General features: G+C 35.2%; 1 protein-coding gene and 2 long non-coding RNA genes across 4 annotated transcripts; 1 reads left to right on the top strand and 2 right to left on the bottom strand.

The window, feature by feature from the left end:
- Positions 1-639: 639 nt before the first annotated feature.
- LOC125228153 lies at positions 640-24,548 on the top strand. Of its 2 annotated transcripts, XR_007177260.1 has the most exons (7): positions 640-933; positions 1,161-1,254; positions 2,451-2,590; positions 21,040-21,147; positions 23,136-23,222; positions 23,541-23,803; positions 23,926-24,548. XR_007177260.1 is itself a non-coding variant. In XM_048132613.1 (6 exons), the coding sequence occupies exons 1-5, from the start codon at positions 865-867 to the stop codon at positions 23,205-23,207; spliced, it is 483 nt and encodes a 160-aa protein (XP_047988570.1). In that variant the 5' UTR covers positions 640-864; the 3' UTR covers positions 23,208-23,222; positions 23,541-24,548. The 2 variants fall into 2 exon arrangements, 1 of the variants encoding a protein (XP_047988570.1); XM_048132613.1 differs by having other exon boundaries at positions 23,541-24,548.
- On the bottom strand, positions 6,714-8,692 carry LOC125233547. Its single transcript, XR_007177863.1, has 2 exons — positions 8,530-8,692; positions 6,714-6,877 (listed from the first exon to the last, which is right to left on the bottom strand). It is a non-coding gene; the product is annotated as an uncharacterized LOC125233547 (long non-coding RNA).
- Positions 9,065-10,246, bottom strand: LOC125233542. The gene is made up of 4 exons (XR_007177862.1): positions 10,185-10,246; positions 9,800-9,902; positions 9,374-9,494; positions 9,065-9,126 (listed from the first exon to the last, which is right to left on the bottom strand). It is a non-coding gene; the product is annotated as an uncharacterized LOC125233542 (long non-coding RNA).
- Positions 24,549-24,871: the final 323 nt, after the last annotated feature.

Below are 24,871 nucleotides of genomic sequence, written 5' to 3'. Positions count from 1 at the left end.
CTAAGAAATTTTACCGTTCGCATCACTAGATTTAGGAATTAAAAAAATAGGTTAGGTACACCTAAACATCTCTCTCATGAACTCTGACTCTACCTGTGTCTGACAACTCTGTTATGTTCAATTTATATTTATCCCTTACTAAATTGAAGTTTATATTAATAAAATAACACGACTTGAAATAATTAAGTAATTAACTTCCATTTACCTACTTACTGTTTAAAGTAGATTATTTTTTTGTAATTAACTAACGATTCTCGTTAAGTTAAGGAGGTGTATGACTTAACTTAATGCGCTCTTTTGAACGCAAATTAATCATCTAAAACATTCATGGATAGATAATTTGCTTAGGTAAGTAAGTATGTAGGTACTTATAATAACTTATTAATGGAATTCTGGTACTTATTATGCTGAATCGCTGTTTCGTCATAAACATTTAGGTAGGCTAAGCTTGTAGGTTCGGTATTACCTATTTACCACCTAATTTAAAGATTCGAGAATAATAATTAGTACATCCTATAGACGCCAACCTGTCTGCACATTTTTAATAGTTCCGTTTTGGAGTGTTCATATCATTATCTCTTAAAACACTATGTAAGTATTCAAAGTATTGTCTTCTAGAAAGAGGTGTTTTATGGTTTTACCTGGCTCGTCTGCCATGCAATTTGCCACTTTGTAACACTCCCGATTAGTGCCATAGTGAATTGCTAGTAAAACATAAACAGTTACAAAACTACCCCCTCCCCACAAAACGGTTATCACGAGCCGGCCGGCGTTTCTTTCTGCCTGCTCATTACAAAGTTGTGGTTTATACCGTGCGGTTGTGTGTTCCTGAATTAGTAAATCAGTGTGATAATAGTTTTAGTGATGGCAAATATTATTGACGTGGATATGGATATGGATACCTGCGAACCAGACAGCACAGTGGAAATCATCGTAAGTTTCATTTTATTTATGTGCGATAAATGTTATATTCTCTTATTTTTAGTAGGTGCTTAAATTATAATTTTTATTATCTTTTTATCACGGTGAAGAACAATATTGTTCACGCCTCTGAAGACCTAACTGTGAAGTTAAAAGTTGAATATAACGCGACTTTAAAAGTTGAAGTTCCAAGTTTTTATAACATTTATATATTATGTCGTTATTTGATCATGTTAAAGGAAGTGGAGGAAGAGACATTGCCAGAGGAGCGAACACCCCTGCAAGCTCTGAATCATGAGCTTGTGGAGAGGCAGCATATGTGTGCAGCTATGGGTTAGTATTTTTACTATATTTAACATTATAAAAGTATATATGTATAACGTTTTTTATTTGAATTCAGATTGTAAACAGTTTGCTAACTCAAACGCACTTGTGAAAAAACAAATTTTGGAGTTTAAGGCCGTTTTCACATTATCCGATCCGATATCGGATGTAGGAAGGATGTAAAATGTAAGATTTATGCGCTTCCAGGTCTTTATTTATGTATTTGATAGATCATTATTACTAAAAAACGATATAAAACGCAAAAATTGCGGATTTAATGCAGATGGCACTCTCCTACAACAGTTTTTGTCCGAGGCACCATCGAACTGCCGATATCGGCAGGACGCTTCCGACATTTTTGGCATGCCGGACCCCCCGCCAGGCTGTCGGCCGATAATATTTGTATGTGTGCGTATATAATGTAGGTATACGTTTGTAGTAGTGTGCGTGACAAAAATGGCGTCTATTAAACAGCTGTTAATGATGAATTTCTGTTGAAAAAAGAAGATTGTAATTCATCGGTCCGAATTGCGGATACTAATTTTTTCATGTTTTAGTAGATATATATAGTTAAATGTAAAATTATTTATTTTACCTGCACACACTTGAGTATTTTTATGCTCGTTATTTTAATTTTACAATAAAATATTTGAAATATAGTACTTATAATTATTAAATATAAAACTTTTAAAAAATATTTTTTGATACAAAATCATACTTCATTGATTTGGAACAATGCGTTTTATCGGACCGACATCCGACACTATCGGAAGCGTTTATAGGGTGTAGGATGTCGGTCCGACACCCGATATCGGATCGGATAATGTGAAAACTGCCTAAAAATCACACGTGTCAAAAGCTGTGAAGGGTAAGATACTCTTACATAAGTAATACCACCCAATTGTATAATTGAACAAAAATGTACTATAAACACGGCTGTTTATATTTATGAATTTATATATCAACTATTTGACTTGAATTATATATTGCCGAGATTGTACAGCCAAGTGTAAAAATATGGGTGTATACAGTATACACACCTTACTCAAAAATGTCCCATAGCATCTTAGTCCGGTGTAATAAGAGCGTACTTTTGGTACCATATTTATGAGACGAATTTTTCTATACATATTTTTGCACTTGACTGTAGATGTAAATCGGTAAAATGGACGAGTTAACTCAGGTTTTGTATAATTATATTTCAGTGGCGGCTAGCATTCGAGACAGAGATCGCGTCCGCACCCAACTAGTGGAAGCCCGAAAACGACGCGCGAGCGTCACGACGGACTATCTACAGGTGATGCAGATGAGTAAAAACGCCACCCGAAGCCTCGCGGACGTTAAAGTGAGTAAATTATACAAGTAAATTAATATAATGCTTAGAATTAGGTATCTAGTCTCCAAACAAGGGACTACACTACCTACTTTACTTCCCCGCACTAGTGGGAGAATGAACGCCTTACTTTCCTTTAGTATGAAGATTGTAAATCCTATATAAATCATCCTTGGTAAAACTAATAATTCGAGACTTCTTTGCATACTAGTGTGGAAAATAAAGTAGCACCATATATGTACCTACTGTAAAAAATGTTATATATCGAGTTGTCAATTTTTTTACCTTAACAGGTAGTAGTTAGTAGGGTTACAAAAAAACGGTTTTTTTCTGGCTTGAAAAAAAAATAGTATTTTATGCAACTGGCGTTTAAGTGAGGTCAAAAAAGACGAGAGGCGTGTGTAACAATTTGAGGCGAAGCCGAAAATTGTTAATAAAGACGCCACGAGTGTATTTTTTGACTCAGCTAAACACCGTTGCATACAATACTTTTTCTACGACCATGCACTTACTTTTTAATAGTTTTCTAGAATAACTTTCGTGAAATTCGCACTATTTCCTGTATTTTGACGCGTCGCACAGTGTGTTATTTTACTGATCTGGGCGGCCAATATTATTTTTGATGTTATATTGGTAGTTCTAGTAATATTAAGCTAATATTTCATTTATTTTATCTATACGGTAAGGAAATTATGTTGAAATTATAAAAAAAAGGATTTTTCAATATTAGCTCAAAATAGGTATAATAATATATGTACAAAGTATATACAAAAGTTAATAAAATCAGTCAGAAATCGTTTCACTTTCATCAGACGAAGACGGTTGCGGCTCTGTGGATATTTCATCATCATCAGACACCACTTCACCTTGTAACAGAACAAGCGTCTATGACGAGGAAATGGACTCGTTATTACATATAAAACTTACGGCGAATCAACTTTTCCTTGACTAACTTTTTGGTGCATATTTCCTTCGGGATTTCATTGAATATTTTAACAAATAATATCTTTGATGGTTAATCACATGTTTAGTTACGTCATCACTGATAAAATTCACTATTATTAAATGTAAAACAGGTTGGAAAAACGTATTTATCAACAAACTACGTTCACATGGACGGAATACTGACACTGACAGTTGTCAGCTGCGTAACGTTCCGATATTATGTCTTGGTTTCATTTACAAGTCAAAGAGGTAATAATCACTGATATTGATTATTATACTTCCTGAATATATCATTCAATGTAACAATTAGGAACAAATGTGATCTTTTATTGCGAAGTTACTTATTAAATTGATTTAAACAGTCTTTCACAAAATAATATTTACGTAAAAATATTTACGGAACACTCCACTATTGGACTACATAGGTATCAATATCAATAGCTCTGTCTCTCTCTAAAACACGTGTACTCGGCACGTGTTGATAAGCAAACATCCGTGTGTTAATCGTGAACTCTAATGCATAGGGTATAAGACTTAGTAAACAAAGCACACGATTGAGTAGCCATCTTGTCGGAAGTCCGATGTCAGAAGTCGGAAGTCGAATGTCAGAAGTCGGAAGTCGAATGTCAGAAGTCGGAAGTCGGATGTCAGAAGTCGGAAGTCGAATGTCAGAAGTCGGAAGTCGGATGTCGGAAGTCGGAAGTCGGAGATAGAATCTATAAAAGGGTCGGAGCGAGCCGACGCGCGTCATTCTTAAAATATCTACAAGACTAACAGTGTCTCTGGCTTTCGTGTGTTATACTGGTGAGTGAAGTTGTTCTGCTATTATTTCTCTGTTTGTTTTTACTTGGAAATTATTCTAAGTGATTGTAAACTTTGAAATTGTGTCTCTGTTTGATTGTGCGGGGACAATATCGTCGTACAGTTGAACCTAGACCTGTGGTGGAATTGCTTTACCGTCAGTTGTGGGGTTAATTTAGTGTTCTATTTATAGTGTAGTGTTACATTTAAATTGTTGTGTATAGTGAAGTTTTCTGTGCTTTGTTTCATGAGTGCCGTCAAGCAATACAAAGACTGGGTCGATGTATGGCTGGTGCTTGGAGATAAGTCTGTGTTTGGTTTTGTAGGGAGTAATTCTTGCAAAACTAAGCTTAGATTATAGCACATAAAGGAAACTTCACTCGTTTGTTTAGTTGGTCAGTAAAATTGAATTTAGTAATTTTCTATGGGGTTATTTTGTGAAAGTTATAAGCCAGATCATTGTTTGTGACAGACTGTTGTCCGGCTAGGCGCTTCTTCCCTTACGGTGTCAAATAAGAGGCGTTTAGGGGTCTTTTTGTTCCAAGTGGAGGGCTTGGACGCTTTTCTATACTTACAAAAGCGTATTTTCTCACCGGTCTCAAAGAGTCCAACTGTTAGATGGAAGTGAGGACTTTCACGATTGACGAAAGACATTAGGAGTAATCCTTGCTCACTGAAGTCGGCAGTATTTGAGGCTGGGGTCCTATATATATATATATATTTATTTACTCGGTGCTCTGGTCCATGCTGGCGTTGGTCGCTGGGGATTTCGGTTGTGATCGATCCACATCTAAGTAAAGATGATCGCAGCTGGGTCTCTCATGTGGCTGGTACTGGTGTGTCCTAGAATACTGGATATATACACGGATAGGGCGATCTACTCTCTGCTACCCTAGCCCGCGGGCAAGAGCAGAGGGGGGGATCTGACCGACACAAGCCTATAGGTTGCCTATCTCAGCTTCGCTGGCTGAACTGTACAGTTCTAGTAGGGATACACTTGTACATATTCTGAACACAAGATCTATGGTAAGTGATGGTCTGTGTTTCAGATATGCTAGAGTAGGGAAAACGATAGGACTAGGGTAAAGTCACACACTATTTCTATGAAAGTAGAGTTCTTTTATGATTGGTCTTGGAATATAATTGGTCAACGTGTATTGTGGAGAAATAATTTAACTACTACTATTTATATGGGTTAAATGGACTTTAAATGTGGTGTTTACTATCTTAAAATATGTGGTAAAACTGGTAATTTATAAAATCTCTTATTACTTAATTTATTTGAGTGAAATTAATAATTGTGGTAGCAATTTCTGATCTTTCGGTGTGGCTGCGGGACACTTAGTGTTGCTAACTAGTTTTTCAAGGTAAATTCTATCAAATTGGCTAGGGAAACAAACTGTCTTTGGAATAAAAGGATTTGTTTGTTATAGGGCCCAGTGGCATGCGAGCGCCGTCCACTGATGGAAAGTCTAAAGCTTAGAAAAGTTTGACTTACTTATTTCTTATAAAAGTTAGCAACTGCTCGGTGTTTCGATAAAACATTAGAAAGATCGAGAAGTTATGGTCTATTAGCAGTATTGGGGAAAAGGGGGGTTTAGCTAGGGAAAAGAAACAAAATAAAAAAGGGGTTAGTTTGTAGATAGATAGCCTTTCAGGCTTACTTGCTTAGGATGCCCGATAATGTGGTTTGATTGGGCCTAAGGATTCCAGACGGTATCGCAAGTTCTCACCCCAAACCGGAATCGAAAATAGAGCGTAGCCGATGTTTTCTAAAATATTTTTTAATATTTATTTCATGTATGTTTCACTCACTAACTTTTATTCTAAAATTTCTTCATCACGTCATTAATTTTCTCACATATAACTTTCTAGGCCTAAATCTGATAAAATACTCTTCTATAACACTATATTATTATGCTACAATAACCTTTATTCTTCTTTAAAATATAAATAAATAAAATTTTAAATATTAGTCAAAAATACAGCTGATACTCATTAAAGGATCTAAGTTATCGCGGTTCACATCGAAGGGTTCTACTTATTCACGCTAGACGATCACAAGGCCAAATTTAAGGGGTATATTTAAAGGGGGGGTTAACTATACTGTTGATTAGTCAAGTAAGTAAGTAAATAAGTAAGGTGAGCGGAGGTTTAGTTACATTTGGTGCCGTGACCAGGATCTAAGATGTGCTCTGTAGAACACATCTTGGATACCAAGGTTTACAAATAAATAATAGGAAGTAGCCGTTGCAAGGTTACTTTTGGTGCCGAGCAACCAGAATTTTAATAACCTTATTTTATTAGCCTTACCAGGCTACATTTGTTGTTGTGAAAACGAGTGGGTGTGCTGTATTTCTTGACTTATTTCATCTCTAAATAAAACTCATATACCTAATATTTTTATTCAATCGCTATTTCATAAAAACTAAAATAAGTTTATCGTTAATAAACAAGTCTGTAGTATTTTCTTCCATTGTTAATTCTTGCCGCGTTCCGAGCGAAGTTATGCATCAGTACAGAATCAATTATATTTTCGTCTTCCTCTGGTATCTGTAAAAATAAAATAATAAAATTAAAGTAGCGTAGTAAACTTAGACAAAATCTATTTCTAGGAAATTAGCTCATAATCGCAGTGGTTGAACTAAATATTGTCCCGATTAGGCAATTTTAGCACCATTCGGGTTGCATTGCTACGTAGCAATTGTTGGCATTGGCACATCTTGACGTTCCTTTGCGCCTATGTGCAGTACTATTATTTATTCTGTGCCTTAATGTATGTTTTTCTAGCTGTGGGATAGGCGGGGCTAGTACGTAAAATACTAGGTACTTATAGAAAAAATACCCATGTACCTAAAATAAAAGGCCGGAGGCGCGGAGCTGTAGCACTTTAGAAGAGTTTGCCACCTCGTGACCGGAATTGGAAACATAAGTGTGTACACAATGTACGAGTACAATAGTAATAGAATTTCATGTTAAAACAAATAGTTCTCTATATGCCCAGTACATTTTCTTAGCAGGTTCTGCCATCTTCAGGGTTATTTTGAAAGCTTTACATCACATTTGTGCTTTACATTGGAGATCGGATAGCTTCGATGCTGTCTTATATAGTCTACGAACACTCTGATGATATACATATTCCTAGCAGGCTTGTGTTATACAGAATTTCATTCATAGGCAGGATAACTACAGTCTAGATGTAAGATGATTTTTCTAAAATAATCCAGGGTACCTAAGCCCTAGATTTAAGACCTAGTAATACAAGAAGATAGGCTTTAGTCTAATGATTATGGGGGCGCGATTATTCATTGTCGCGCTGAAGTACAATATTATATGGGGCGTCCCGCCATTTTTCTATGAATGCTGAATAGCTACACGCATGTTATACTATGACAGTACCTCCTTCGATGGATGGTTTGTTTGCATTTCAGTTGTAACTCTATAATATATGTATTGTCTCACAGGATTTCATACATCATACAATAAATTGACAAAGTCTTTATACTGAATATTTTCACTATGAGAACAAATGTCTGTCTGTTAGGTTATACGTATTAATCATGTTAGGACTAATTTAGTTCATTAGCTTATAAGTCATCATATATTTTCATATTACATCCGTAGTAAACAAGCATACGTCCCTCTTGATGGTGAGAGGTCACCATAGCCTATATCTGCCAATTATTTCAATAAATTAAATCCACTGTACGAATTTCAACTTTCTATACGTATATATTTTTACTGTAGTAATACAAATAAGTATGTATGTATAAATAAAATTTTTAATAGCTCCATATGACATGAGTTCGTTACCTCACATGATAAGCTGTAGGCTAGTCTAAAATAGTAAGTGTAAAACCATACAATCATTATGTTCGGTAGATTGTGTACACAGCTTTTATACAATATTACACAAGTCAGGAGTATGCCAACATACTGTACTTCATTACAACCATGTCAAACATATCCTACGAAATATTAGCATTACCGGCATCTGGGAGGTCGTACCTCGCCATACCCTAACTCCACCACTGCTTGATCATTGGCACAATTGCTTAATGAATTTCAGGAAAATTGATTGAAATTTGTAATATTCCTGTTAAGTAGGCATAGATAATAAGCACTATTATCATTATAAAACCATATTTTACTGAGGTTCAGAAAAAGTATGTAGTATGTGGTACGCATTAAGTATGTAAACTTACCTAACATGACCGGGTCCAGTCTGATTGTCGGATTACTTTGTTGTTCAGTAACGTTGAGCATGAGCTGGTAGTGTAGATCAGTGAGTCCTCAGTACACTGAAAGGAAACGTCAGAGATTAGAAATGTTCATGTAGATAGCGTAAGAAAAGGGTTTAGTTTTAGAGTGGGGTTCTGCCAAATAGGAACAATATTATTTCATTTATCTACTCACGGGGGCGCGTCGCTTAATTTTTGGAACTAAGACACGCCCGTGAGAAATATTGTGTCAGAAAAAAACAACGCATACAGCAAAATTTACAAAGAGAAAAAAAATATTAAAAGTTTGAGAATCCTGCCTAGCAGTTCATATCTACATGAGCTAGGACATAAATTAGTAATAAGTTTGCTTAGCCAATAAAATGATGATGAGTCAGTTAAGTTTGATTTTTATCCGGTCGCTCATGCCTCGCCGTTTTGCTTTACGCTTCACTTCAATTTTCTAGATAATGATGCCATGAGCTGTTCACTTTTAAATTTAATAATTTTCCTTTCCTTTATATGAAGTCAGTAGATATATGGAAGACGGTCCAACCTGAAGCATGGCCTCTCGGGTAAAACCTGAAATTGTATATATGAAAAATTTGTTAAAATAGGGTGTATGTATGTTTAAGGAATCTTATTTATAAGTATGTATCATTAAGATTGTTTATATTTATCTACTGCACTCACAGTTAGAAAAAAAAAGGACCTACCATACCCATTTTTCTAAGTCATGTAAGATTTTCTGCCGACTCGTTTTACTCACTAAGTAGAGTTAATTAAGTTAAAAAGTAGCTGTTTAGTGGCAATGATTTTTTGTACTTACTTGGGAATTGTGCTAAGACGGAGTATAGTCCATAAAGGACACACCGGAAAATTCCTCAGTCCACCTGCACATTGCCGACAGCTGGTTGATGTTCTTCGAGGATGGTTACCCATTTCATATACTGAAAATTAATACATACATTGTTTAAACTCAATGTAGCAGAAATAAAATCTATGCTAAGTCTGGATTTTTAGTCTGCATAATTTTATTTAAGTATCCAAAAATACAAAATTAAAGTTTTGACAAGTTTCAATGCCTATTTTTAAATGTCATGACATTCATTTGAGGTCCTACAAATATTGCTTTCCATAATCCATAAGCTTGAGAAATTTTATTGGTTGGAACGGAAACAACATTACAAGTTCCAAGTACAGTTAGGAGACCTAGGTCAAGTAAATTAGTCAAAGATATAATTTTAATGCTTACCGTTTAACCAAGGTATGTTCAGTTTCTATAAATATTGTTTTCCATAAAATTTGTGGCAGATGTGTAGAAATATCGGGCATTGTAAATTCCAATTAGATGTTGACTGAAAAATCAAACAACCATATAAACCTCATTGAAAGTAACAAATCTATTTTGACAGTTAGGCCTATTTCACGTACATTTAGATCCTCTTAGGGAATGTGAAAGTCAGAAATTAACGTGGGAAATTTACTATCAATAACTTATCTGACGACAGAACAATGAAATAAGCAACATTTCACCATATATATTCGGTCTAGTCGTTGTAGTTCGCAAGTATGTTCTGCTGGGTTTCGAAAACGACGACTTGTTTGGAAACACATCAAATAATAAAACAAAAACTTACCTTTCATGCAAAACTGCTTTTGAAGTAGGCAATTAGTTCACTTTATCAATTGAGGCATAGCCCGATAAGACATCCTTTGCATGGGCTGTTTGCTCATTAGATCATGAGTATGAGCACTAAATTCTTCTATTATCTTGATGAGAAACACAACAAAACACATGTCCATTGCATTCACGTTTTTTTTTCCAACAATAATGTCATGTCAATTTCGTAACCTCACTTTCGCTAACGGAAAATTACATTGCAATTGCAGTTCAGAGTTCAATTTGATAAAACAGGCTCACTTTGTCGACAAAATTATTTAGAAGTAACGCGTGTTTAGGGCAAATAATGTTTTGTTTGCATTTTCTTAGTTTGCTAAATGACAAAATGGCGAATATGGACGGTTCATGACCGGCGTCGGCGCCGAATTGCCTGTCGGTTGTTTAAGCCGATTAAAATAAAGCAGATATTTAAATAATTCTAATTGTAGATCACGTAATTAATGACGAGCTTATAGAAAACAAAAACGGATCTGCTATTCTTTCGCGAATAGAGCGGTTTGGCGATAAACATGGCAGGTAGATTAGAGAAAATAATTTAACCACAGATATCATATATCTTCGCCAAAAGGTGTTCTATCGGTGACATTACACAAACTATCATTGTTTTTAAGTTGGTACGCTTGATCGGTCATACAATTTTCGACAAAAAAAATATTCAGTAATTCAGTAATTTATTGTCCGGTGTTGTCATTTACAAAACTTTACTTCATTTTTCTCTACTTCATTATAGTAAAATTAATACAATAGATGTATTTAAATACAAAAGATTTTGTTAATTTAATTTTCTATTGCTTAAATCACATCAAACTATTCAAGTTGTGTAGATTTTGAACGGTATTTTGTAAATAGGGCCTAACACATGTCCCCTTACAAGTGCGGTCCGACCGTCTGTTAGATCCTTAAAGAATCTCACAATATATTTTTAATGTGGTCACACTTTTGTAAACCGATGCGCATACGCGATTTCCTACGCATTGACAAATTTACACGATAGTTTTCGTTCGATTTCATTAAATTATGAAAAAAAAAAATCAATTATATATTTCTAATAACTAGTCAAATATTTGAACATTATGATAGGCTAAATTTATGATATCAAATAATTGTTTTGTTGATTTAATGTTTGTGACTACTAAAAACACATTAGTGTGTTTACAATGAAAATACGCCCATGAGGACAATTGTAAAAGAAAAAAAAAACGGTTAAGGATGACAATATTGACAGTGACAGTTCCTTACGAAAAAAAATCTGAGCGCGAAGTTATTAAATTTTATTTAAGAAAACCGATTTCACTGAAATTATAGTGTTATGTAGCTTCAAATAATTAGTGTAATTGATAGTGTAGGAGCATGTGTGATTTTTAGTGACGTCTTATTATCACACGTAGAGAAATGTGAGAGTTAACTACGTTTTGAAACGAAGAGCTCTGTTAGTGAAAACATAGTAATTTCAATTAGTTTTAGGCCATAATTAGTTAGTTAAAAAAGGTGTTAGTGCAATAGTGCAAGACTTGAGTACATGGAGACAGAGTTAGCGACAGTTTGGACGCGAAAAACATGAAGTGAACATTGAGATATTTCGTGGGACGTTCGAGTTGAAGTACCCGGCTTTTGATGTCAACTAACGGAGGAGTAAGAGTTTTGAGCCTGGTCTCATACCTGCTCATAGGACCAACGTGTTACTGAAGATTTTCAATATGATTATGTTGTTAGTGGTGCCATATTATGCCACACTAAACAGAAGAATGGAACAGAAAATGCCGATCAAGAAAAATACATATATGTAAGTGTTCAAAACCCCAGTTAATTTACCCTATTCTAGTTTTATTGAGCAAACAAGACGGAGTTTTATAGTCTGCAGTAATTTTTGAGTTAGAAAAATTAAAGTCACTTAGCGATCAGACATCATACTTGAGGAAAAAAAAAAAAAATAATAATAATTGTAGGTGAACGTAAATGAGACGTACGTCTCATATGGTTAAAGTACCTAGATGGTCCTGCAACCTTAGTTGGCATATTTTTTTTTTGGAAAATATTTTAACGCTTGTGATTTTTATTTTATCTTTCCCTCTGTTTATTGGAAGTCTTTAACTTAACTTTAGTTTTAACCTAAGATAGATTCTTACCACAGCAGTGTTCTGTCATTGAACATAGTGGATCAGCGAGGACGGTGGAAACATGCGGTGAAAACTTCAGTGTGTGTTTAAGTGCATGCTTAGTAACGCTAGTGAAATAACAAGTGTTTATGATATTCGATTTATGCAATATTTTATTTTTTGACCAATGATTGGACAAATAAGGACTAGCCAACTTTAGAGTTGAAGAAATATTCATTGGTTTCAAGTTACTTGCTGTGTTCAAAAATAAGTAACTGGATCTTTTGCGGTTATGCTGATTGTGATCAAGTGTGCAACGTGTCTTCGGAAGAGGTTTCATGGTGTCCTGGGTTATGACACCGACTGAGAAGAGAATAGTTTGGAAAATTTTGAAATATTACCAGGAGGCCAGCAGGATCTAATCATCATCATTAGCTACTCAAGAACCCATCATAGAACTAGCCAAGTATGAAGGAGAAAAAAGGAAGAGAGACACCTTTGACCAAGTTCCTCAACCCATTGTCGTGTTTGTTAACAATTTGCTAAGTTTGCTGCAACTGCGAATGCCATGAAGAAGGAATGGATTGTCTGAGGTTACAAAACTTTCGGGGCATGTTATACAATATTGAAGACATAGAATAGGACAATACAAGTTTTAAGCTCGTTTCAAGAAAAAAAACATTATTTTGTTATATTATTATTCAATCAAATAAAAGTATTTTGAACCTACTTATGCCATCATTTTGTATTTTATCATAAGGCAATTAAAACCAAAATAAAATTTTGCAGATAGTTTGAAAAAAAAAAAAGGAATATATTTTATCAAAACCACATCAAATTTGATGTTACATTATATTTTACAAAAAATATTAAAACCATATCAAAATTAAGGATACATCATATTTTGCGGGAAAAAATTGAAAATATGAAAACCACTTCAAAACTGCAATTACTTTTTTTTGCAAAATTGTATTATGCGTTTATTATGAACATTACCTGATGTGTAATGTAAATTCTATGAGTACATTGGTTACAAGTCAATGACTTCTTAGTAAAGAATGTTTATTTATTGCGACATACTTATGTGGAACATTATTATTTTTCTTTCTTATCATCATCATCATTATCATTATTTTAAACGCGTTATGAGTTCTTCAAAATTTTATTGAGATTCACTGTTATTATTATAGGGGTGGTAGAAGTCAAAATTTTGACTGAAATTAATTTTATTTCTATAGTGATCTGTGTGATAAAGGGTCTTATTGGCTAGCCCATCGTAAAGTTTCACTGTCATTTAGTAGTTTCATTCCTAGGATTATAAAGTGGTGTATGGTGGATGTAAATCTATAATACGGATTTTTTTTATTATCTAGATAAAGAAGTCGGTTCATTATGTGGACAACAATTTTTTTTAAATTTTTTTTTTGTATAAAGAATGTATTGAACATTCATTGTATGGTTGGATTCTTTTAATATAATCATAATTGGACATATAGTATCTAGTCTACCTGGGGTAGACATTAGAAAATTCAGAGCGGTGGATAAGCTATTTTTCATTTTAGTTATTACAGTTAGCAGTGATATTTATTATTTATGCGTTATCATTTTTTTTTTACATTATATAGGGTGGTATACTGTACAATATCGGTAATCACTCAGATCACAGACACAGCAGATCCTCGTTCCTAAGCATAACTTGGTCAGTATTTTATCCTACAAAGATCAGAGTAGGGAGGGCCACTATTCTTTTTTTTGCTTACTTACTTTTATAATTTTTTGCATTTTATGCTATCAATTTTGCATTATGAACTGCAGGAAAAAAAAAAACAAAGACAGGAAAATTGAAAGTAGGGTAGTGTCCTTACAGTAATTGACTCTAATTAAAATGTGAACATAAAATGTAACATTTTCTTCGTACGAACATTTTATTTTTAGTATGTGCATCAAACAATTTTCACACATTGTCAAATTTCTTGCGGTTAATAAATACTTTGTAAAAATGAAATATAGACGTATAAAATGAAACCTATCATAAATAAATTGAAATTTTCTTTGCCTTCGAGTCAGGGTAGAGTGGAGTAAAATGGGATACGTAAATTTTTGAAGTTATTATAGAATTTTATTTTCATTTTTATTATTTATTTTGATTACTTTTAAAAGCGTTGGCTTTCTGTAAACAATCGAATGAAAGCGTAATTGAGGAGGAATGAACGAGTGTATGTGTATTGTGTATAAGTTAGAGGTGATGAATGCTTATAGATGTATGTTTGATAGATTGAATGGTTGGATATGACGGATGTAAGATATGAAAGTGTGTCTCGAATGTTTTATTTTATGGAATGAGTGGATTGATACAGACAGACAGCGCTGGAAAGTGGTCAAAACTAGTTTGGTCGGAATTTGCGGGGAACAAACAAGGGGGGGAATTTTGGGAACACATTAGTCATAAAATTCTTATTGGTTAGGTTAAAATCCAATGGATTCGACCCATTTCAAGGGTAGTTTTTTGTGACTACTACTACACAAGGTAATAAGACCCATACGAAAACCACACACCTCATCTTGAATGGGATGTATTTGACAATCGACATAATTAAGGGCCAAAATCGTCTAGTGAGAACGAGGCTCTTATCAATATTTGTTTCCTTCTTATTTGTAATTCAAAAATGTGAAGTTTAGTATCATGAAATAACTTCTTCATTTGGTCAAGGATGTGGTACCAAGTTGAGGAACATGCTTATGTCATTTAAGGTTTGTTTTAAAAAAAAAAAAAAAACACATCCAAACAGATCTTAAGTCAGTATATTTTATTCAAGTATGAGACATGCGCCAAAACATGTGGCTGGAGTGATTAGGTAGAGGAATTGGTTTGAGTTCCGACAATGGAGATTGAAGGCTCTGGACTTATAATGAGAGCTCTAAAGGTTTCTTCGTAATTGCGTGGGAAGTTATTGTGAACTCGTTGAAATTATTACGATAATTATTCCGGTCCAACAGTGTGGATGGAATGAATATTCGCCGCGACCGGGGAACGAGCTAGCAAGAACGGGTTAATAGGACCTATCAGATTCACAACCTGGTATCCCTGGCGATGCGTGGACTCTGAGAAAGGGGTTATCATGGTTCATTGTCGAGATTCTGATGAGCTGATTTCAAAACTGAGTCACTAGCAGTTGCATAGTATTGGAATACACACCACACGATTAGAAATGGAGGGATATTTCCGACTGATCTAGAAATATTTTTCTTTTATTCTTTTATTCAGTTTTATTGCTTCTTTTGCTAGATCAGATTGCAATTTTTTACAAAACTACTTTGTAATTTGTAAAAAATAGTCAATCTTGGGGGCGAGTTGTAACAGAACAAGCGTCTATGACGAGGAAATGGACTCGTTATTACATATAAAACTTACGGCGAATCAACTTTTCCTTGACTAACTTTTTGGTGCATATTTCCTTCGGGATTTCATTGAATATTTTAACAAATAATATCTTTGATGGTTAATCACATGTTTAGTTACGTCATCACTGATAAAATTCACTATTATTAAATGTAAAACAGGTTGGAAAAACGTATTTATCAACAAACTACGTTCACATGGACGGAATACTGACACTGACAGTTGTCAGCTGCGTAACGTTCCGATATTATGTCTTGGTTTCATTTACAAGTCAAAGAGGTAATAATCACTGATATTGATTATTATACTTCCTGAATATATCATTCAATGTAACAATTAGGAACAAATGTGATCTTTTATTGCGAAGTTACTTATTAAATTGATTTAAACAGTCTTTCACAAAATAATATTTACGTAAAAATATTTACGGAACACTCCACTATTGGACTACATAGGTATCAATATCAATAGCTCTGTCTCTCTCTAAAACACGTGTACTCGGCACGTGTTGATAAGCAAACATCCGTGTGTTAATCGTGAACTCTAATGCATAGGGTATAAGACTTAGTAAACAAAGCACACGATTGAGTAGCCATCTTGTCGGAAGTCCGATGTCAGAAGTCGGAAGTCGAATGTCAGAAGTCGGAAGTCGAATGTCAGAAGTCGGAAGTCGGATGTCAGAAGTCGGAAGTCGAATGTCAGAAGTCGGAAGTCGGATGTCGGAAGTCGGAAGTCGGAGATAGAATCTATAAAAGGGTCGGAGCGAGCCGACGCGCGTCATTCTTAAAATATCTACAAGACTAACAGTGTCTCTGGCTTTCGTGTGTTATACTGGTGAGTGAAGTTGTTCTGCTATTATTTCTCTGTTTGTTTTTACTTGGAAATTATTCTAAGTGATTGTAAACTTTGAAATTGTGTCTCTGTTTGATTGTGCGGGGACAATATCGTCGTACAGTTGAACCTAGACCTGTGGTGGAATTGCTTTACCGTCAGTTGTGGGGTTAATTTAGTGTTCTATTTATAGTGTAGTGTTACATTTAAATTGTTGTGTATAGTGAAGTTTTCTGTGCTTTGTTTCATGAGTGCCGTCAAGCAATACAAAGACTGGGTCGATGTATGGCTGGTGCTTGGAGATAAGTCTGTGTTTGGTTTTGTAGGGAGTAATTCTTGCAAAACTAAGCTTAGATTATAGCACATAAAGGAAACTTCACTCGTTTGTTTAGTTGGTCAGTAAAATTGAATTTAGTAATTTTCTATGGGGTTATTTTGTGAAAGTTATAAGCCAGATCATTGTTTGTGACAGACTGTTGTCCGGCTAGGCGCTTCTTCCCTTACGGTGTCAAATAAGAGGCGTTTAGGGGTCTTTTTGTTCCAAGTGGAGGGCTTGGACGCTTTTCTATACTTACAAAAGCGTATTTTCTCACCGGTCTCAAAGAGTCCAACTGTTAGATGGAAGTGAGGACTTTCACGATTGACGAAAGACATTAGGAGTAATCCTTGCTCACTGAAGTCGGCAGTATTTGAGGCTGGGGTCCTATATATATATATATATTTATTTACTCGGTGCTCTGGTCCATGCTGGCGTTGGTCGCTGGGGATTTCGGTTGTGATCGATCCACATCTAAGTAAAGATGATCGCAGCTGGGTCTCTCATGTGGCTGGTACTGGTGTGTCCTAGAATACTGGATATATACACGGATAGGGCGATCTACTCTCTGCTACCCTAGCCCGCGGGCAAGAGCAGAGGGGGATCTGACCGACACAAGCCTATAGGTTGCCTATCTCAGCTTCGCTGGCTGAACTGTACAGTTCTAGTAGGGATACACTTGTACATATTCTGAACACAAGATCTATGGTAAGTGATGGTCTGTGTTTCAGATATGCTAGAGTAGGGAAAACGATAGGACTAGGGTAAAGTCACACACTATTTCTATGAAAGTAGAGTTCTTTTATGATTGGTCTTGGAATATAATTGGTCAACGTGTATTGTGGAGAAATAATTTAACTACTACTATTTATATGGGTTAAATGGACTTTAAATGTGGTGTTTACTATCTTAAAATATGTGGTAAAACTGGTAATTTATAAAATCTCTTATTACTTAATTTATTTGAGTGAAATTAATAATTGTGGTAGCAATTTCTGATCTTTCGGTGTGGCTGCGGGACACTTAGTGTTGCTAACTAGTTTTTCAAGGTAAATTCTATCAAATTGGCTAGGGAAACAAACTGTCTTTGGAATAAAAGGATTTGTTTGTTATAGGGCCCAGTGGCATGCGAGCGCCGTCCACTGATGGAAAGTCTAAAGCTTAGAAAAGTTTGACTTACTTATTTCTTATAAAAGTTAGCAACTGCTCGGTGTTTCGATAAAACATTAGAAAGATCGAGAAGTTATGGTCTATTAGCAGTATTGGGGAAAAGGGGGTTTAGCTAGGGAAAAGAAACAAAATAAAAAAGGGGTTAGTTTGTAGATAGATAGCCTTTCAGGCTTACTTGCTTAGGATGCCCGATAATGTGGTTTGATTGGGCCTAAGGATTCCAGACGGTATCGCAAGTTCTCACCCCAAACCGGAATCGAAAATAGAGCGTAGCCGATGTTTTCTAAAATATTTTTTAATATTTATTTCATGTATGTTTCACTCACTAACTTTTATTCTAAAATTTCTTCATCACGTCATTAATTTTCTCACATATAACTTTCTAGGCCTAAATCTGATAAAATACTCTTCTATAACACTATATTATTATGCTACAATAACCTTTATTCTTCTTTAAAATATAAATAAATAAAATTTTAAATATTAGTCAAAAATACAGCTGATACTCATTAAAGGATCTAAGTTATCGCGGTTCACATCGAAGGGTTCTACTTATTCACGCTAGACGATCACAAGGCCAAATTTAAGGGGTATATTTAAAGGGGGGGTTAACTATACTGTTGATTAGTCAAGTAAGTAAGTAAATAAGTAAGGTGAGCGGAGGTTTAGTTACAACCTGTATGGGGCTCCATGGGAAGTAGCATATCGAGAGTCTCTGTTGCGAATGGCTTTGTCTTTTTACGCGGTGTTGCTCTCATACCTGTTATTAGAGGATCCGAAGTCATTAGTAATCTGTTCAGTACATCCGTATTGCACGACACCCTCGAAAACTTTCGGGAATTTTTTTTTTAAGAAATCACCTTCTTTATTGTGTGCTGCAGCCCATCTAGATCTTATTTCAGATTTAAACCGGCTAAAATAATGCTTGATTTCCTTTATTTGTTCCTCATTAAAGCTTTCCCTACTAAGCAAATCATTTTCAAGAAAATCCAATTTATTTTGTAAATTTGGCAATTTCGTTTGTTGCATCAACTCGAACAACTTAGATCGACTTATTAGCTTAACATTATATGGCCCTAGAAACAATAAAAAATCAAAATAAGCAAAAAATAATAAATTTATAAAATCATACATTATGCCCATATAACGTTTGGATGCCTAATTTTCCATTTTCCGGAGTATTTCCGTGAAAAATCAAAGCTTAATCGTAAACTAGAATAAATGAGGTATGTGCTACATGTATTATTTCTGCCGGGACTCCTCGGGAACCACAACTAAATGTTTCCGATAAGTCAAAGTACGAGCAAAATGAGAACGTTAAAAGAATGTACATTTGAATGACTACCATATCTTCATAACATAATCAATCCTATTAAAAACATATATAAACGAAACATCCTTACCTGCCATCATAACATAAATTATATATTTTACCGCAAAAACATACAAATTCACTGTTAAAAGTCACCGATTTTATATGTGTCGTAAGTGCACTTCAAATACTTGATATTGCAACATTTGCAACCAGCTATACGAGGAAAGTTTAGCGATAAGGTCGAATACATTGACAGATTATAGTGCGTCAATAAGTAGACTTTCTGAACCTACCTCATTATTCTACCCACAATCAGTTTTAAAAAATTGACTTCTGGCCGCCCAGATTAGTGATTTACCATTCCGTGCGTCGGCCTCCCCTCTGTTCCTGCACTCACCCTGTCGCTCGCACTCCCCCGCGCCGCTGCCGCCGCCGCCAGCCCCCGGCGCCCCGTGCACCCACGCTATATCCCTTAAAGGCTTCCTAACAATGCTTTAAGAGTATATCGTATGCGTGGGTGCGCGGGGCGCCGGGCGGGGGCGGGCATCTTTTATGTAGGGTTTTAACGATCTATGCACGACACTGTAAATGACGAATAACAACACGGGAGTAGAAAATAGTTATTTGTTATACAAGGGGGCAAAGTTGTATTTTAACGCCGAGTGTGGAATTGAAAAACGAGCAAGTGAAAGGATTCTATAGTTGAACCACGAGCGAAGCGAGTGGTTCGAGAATAGAATCCTGAACTTGCGAGTTTTTTAACACACGAGAAGTAAAATACATTTGCACCCGAGTGTAACACAAAACTTTTCCCCTCACTATAGCGAGGAAACTACAACGCAAAAAATGCGTTTATCACTGCTTCTAGTAGTTCCACAGGTGGTAAATCATCTTTATTACTAGATTCACCTACTTTTATCAATTTTAAAGCAGTTAATTTGACTTTATTCAAGGTCAAATTACTTTACCCACTAGTGGATAAAATGCGTTTTTACCCGCTGGTATTAAAGGACAAAACACGTGTTTCCGAGCTAGTGAGGGGAAAACAAAATTAATGAGCAAAAGAAGGAGAAATTATTCACGACACGATACCGCTAAGATGGCGTTTTCTACTCCCGTGTTGTTAAACACGGGAGTAGAAAAAATCCGTAAAAGAAAGTTTTTTTCTGGAACGTATGTTTTTTTTTTCGAAAGTTCGAAATCTCAAAATTTGCAAAGCAGTTAATATTTTTATTCGGTTTTTTAGACTTTATTTTAGCTATGAAACGAATTTAATTTTATAACTTTAATTCCTGGTCTTATAAAACTAACATTTACGAAATTTGTAGTTGGTAGTTATCGCTATTTACTGTTGGCAACACCACCGCCTCTCCACGCTCCACGCCGCATCGGGGATTCCCCAATAAATGTTTGCATACTGAAAAAAAACCCATATTTAGAAAAAAAAAACAATGATGCTCGGTTTTTTCATAATTCTGATGGTTTTTTTTTCTATTTGCAATCCTAGTAGTTAGGTAGATAATAAGAATAAGAACACATTTAAAATGAAACGAATAAATAAAGAGTAAGAGGAAAAAAATAATCATGTCCCATAATTTTATTACCCTCGAGTTTTTAGCAATAAAGTACCTACCCACGTAAAACTACACAATATAATTTAGTAGCTATTTATAATTTTTTCAGGCTTCGCTTAAGGACGCAATGACAAAGCGCGTTGCATTGCTGAAAGAAATCGAAACTGAAAAGATGTGGAGACCACCGAGCGCTGAAATGAGTTTAAAAAAGCAACAGGTAAATTGTCAACAAATTCATAGTTTCGGATTTTTCGCTGTACGTAGGTAGGTAATATCTACTTTTTAACCGTCGCCTCATATCTCAAGAAGGACGCTTATCAAGTCGTCTGTATGTTTTTTTTTTTTTTTTAATGTTTGTTCCTCGATATCTCCGTCGTTACTGGACCGATTTTGAAATTTTTTTTTTAATTGAATGTATATGCATACAGATTGGTCCCATTTTTCTCAGAACCCAGTTCTGATGATGGGATCCTGGAGAAATCGAGGGAACTCCTCGAATCTGAAAGGCATACATATAGTGATTTTTGTGTTTTTAAAGGAACAGCATGCATTTAGGTACGGAACAGTGACATTTGGTGCAGTGGAACTGCTGATGATGGCCAGAATAGAACTCTTCAAATCTGAACGGCACGCTTATAGTGACTTTGGTATTTTTATAAGAACAGCATGCACTTTCATCCAGAACAGTGACATTTGGTGCAGCGGAATTGCTGATGATGGTCAGAACCGAACTCCTCAAATCTGAACGGCACGCTTATAGTGACTTTGCCATTTTTATAAGAACAGCATGCGCTTACGTCTAGAACAGTGACATTTGGTACAGTGGAACTGCTGATGGTCAGAACCGAACTCCTCAAATCTGAACGGCACACTCATAAGTGACTTTGGTATTTTTGCAAGAAAAGCATGCATTTAAGTTCAGAACAGTGACATTTATTTATTTAGTTATGTTTGTTAAGCATATTGAGTTTTCAAGTCAAAGTTTGTCAAGCTTCGATTTCTTATAATATAATATCGGATTCATGAGGAATTGAGGAAACTCCTCAAACCTTAACGTTATACGTATATTCATTTATGTTGCCATCTAATAATTATAGCATTAAAAGCAGTTTTAAAAAATACCTACACATTTCTACATAATCCAACATTCGCAAGTAACTTTCACCAGAACCCGAAAGGCGACGGTTTTTTTTTCTTAAAAATTATATATAGTGTTAGACGATAAGTAGGTCAACTTGCAATAATTTAATAAGTAGTTAACCTATCCGTAATCAAGCAAAGGTGTGACGCCATTCCTCCTCCTCAAATCTGAACGGGACACTTATAGTGACTTTGGTATTTTTATAAGAACAGCATGCACTTACGTCCAGAACAGTGACATTTGGTGCAGTGGAACTGCTGATGATGGTCAGAACCGAACTCCTCAAATCGGAACGGGACACTTATAGTGACTTTGGTATTTTTATAAGAACAGCATGCACTTACGTCCAGAACAGTGACATTTGGTGCAGTGGAACTGCTGATGATGGTCAGAACGGAACTCCTCAAATCTGCACGGCACACTTATAGTGACTTTGGTATTTTTATAAGAACAGCATGCACTTACGTCCAGAACAGTGACATTTGGTGCAGTGGAACTGCTGATGATGGTCAGAACGGAACTCCTCAAATCTGAACGGCACACTTATAGTGACTTTGGTATTTTTATAAGAACAGCATGCACTTACGTCCAGAACAGTGACATTTGGTGCAGTGGAACTGCTGTTGAAGAGTGAGCCGCCCCTGGTTAGAGTTCCGTTCTGATAATCATTCTCATCTGTAAGTACTTCAGAATCATCTAAATTTCAAAATTGTTTCAGAAATGACGGAAATATCGAATAACAAACATTAAAAAATATACAGACGAATTGATAACATAATCCAACATTTGAAAGTATTTATCACCAGAACCCCAAAGGAAGGCGGTTTTTTTTTCTTAAAAATTATATGTAGTGTTAGACGATATTAGGTACTTACTCAAAATAGACAAGTAGGACCTACTTGCAATAATTTAATAAGTAGTTAACCTATCCGTAATCAAGCAAAGGTGTGGCGCCATTTGAACCAGAATAAAATGTTATTTTATGGCACGACTGTGACTTATACTTTTTTTACAACATATTAGAGTTCTGTAGGATTGATATTTTTATTTGTATGTATTTTCAGGAGCTAAAGGAAAGAGTGGAACATATGAGAGCTATTTTGGGTATGGGAAAAATACGCACTCCCGATGATTGATGACTTTGTAATGAGGTATGTAATTTTCTGTAATAGTATAAATATAAATATTGGGGACACCTTACAGAGATCAACTTAGCCCCAAACTAAGCAAGGCTTATATACATACTTAAATAGATAAATACATACTTATATACATAGAAAACATCCATGACTCGGGAACAAATATCTGTGCTCATCACACAAATAAATGCCCTTACTGGGATTCGAACGCAGGACCGCGGCTTAGCAGGCAGGGTCACTACCGACTTAGCCAGACCGGTCGTCCGGTCGTAGGTAGTATTACTATTGTTATGTTGCCTGTTCCTAATAAATCCCCGTTGTATTTTTCAGGTCGATTACAGAAAAGGGTATGTACTTTTACACTCTCTTTTTACTAGTCTAAAGTTATTAGTCGCAGACAATGATTTACGTATGTAAATAATAAATTGTAATTATTTTAGTTCATTCATTAAGATAGTCATTCTAATCTAAATATCTTGTCAATTTAATGTAAGTAGATAGATAGGTACTAGTCTTAAAATGTAAGTCACAATAACTTCTCTCTATGTCGTTTTTTCGTCATGATATATCATTACATATTGATTATCAAATGGGTGAATCAACTTTTTCTTGCTTGTTATTGCCATGATTACATAATTTGGCATAAAACCAGCGTGACTCAGGGGACCGTAACCATGGCAATAACAGGCAAGAAAAAGTTGATTCACCCAAATAGGTAATTATTGACAATTAACCATTTTTGACATGAAAGAACGGAGAAATTGTGACAAACTACTGTGATCGTCCGTTTGTCCTTGACATTTTTATGTAATATAATGTTACGCTTGCTACTATCGTGTTATGCACGAAGACGCGTGCCTTGGGTGATACTATCATGCCAACAAAGATTAGATTTTTCAAATTCACGCGTCATCGTGAATGATACGACCCGACCTATTAATATTTTAAAGTAATTTAATGATATAATGATGTATCGCAACTTGACTACAGAAAATGTATACGTATAACTAGTCTAAATATATTAAAAAACGGTTAACTTGAAGTGATGTGGTGCTAAGTCATATAATATTGTTTTATAAAATGTACTGCTCTCTTCCGTGTAGTGTTATAGAGTAAGAAGTACATTTGCCCTGTGATTCTTAATTTTAAGTCGCAGAAAGCCATAGGTAACTATGTTAACAATTAATATGATTATATTTTTTAATAGCAAGATAGTGAAGTACCTAATTAACTAAGTCTGACACGTTACAGTCGTGTAGGTGTTTTTGATAAGACAATTATATTTTCCCCTCACTAGCTCGGAAACACGTGTTTTGTCCTTTAATACCAGCGGGTAAAAACGCATTTTATCCACTAGTGGGTAAAGTGATTTGACCTTGAATAAAGTCAAATTAACTGCTTTAAAATTGATAAAAGTAGGTGAATCTAGTAATAAAGATGATTTACCACCTGTGGAACTACTGGAAGCAGTGATAAACGCATTTTTTGCGTTGTAGTTTCCTCGCTATATAGGTATAGTGAGGGGAAAAGTTTTGTGTTACACTCGGGTGCAAATGTATTTTACTTCTCGTGTGTTAAAAAACTCGCAAGTTCATCATTCTATTCTCGAACCACTCGCTTCGCTCGTGGTTCCACTATAGAATCCTTTCACTTGCTCGTTT

The sequence above is a fragment of the Leguminivora glycinivorella genome, chromosome 1 (genome assembly GCF_023078275.1).
Source record: "Leguminivora glycinivorella isolate SPB_JAAS2020 chromosome 1, LegGlyc_1.1, whole genome shotgun sequence".
In the NCBI taxonomy this organism is placed as follows: Eukaryota; Metazoa; Arthropoda; class Insecta; order Lepidoptera; family Tortricidae; genus Leguminivora; species Leguminivora glycinivorella.
Note: the sequence above shows the minus strand (reverse complement) of the source record. Positions and strands in the feature narration are given on the sequence as shown.

Bases quoted from the DNA above. Each gene is read 5' to 3' on its own strand.
- LOC125228153 (XM_048132613.1), top strand. From the start codon at position 865: ATGGCAAATATTATTGACGTGGATATGGATATGGATACCTGCGAACCA. The intron at 934-1,160 runs GTAAGTTTCATT...ATCATGTTAAAG, and splicing joins ACAGCACAGTGGAAATCATC to GAAGTGGAGGAAGAGACATT. The intron at 21,148-23,135 runs GTAAATTGTCAA...ATGTATTTTCAG, and splicing joins TGAGTTTAAAAAAGCAACAG to GAGCTAAAGGAAAGAGTGGA.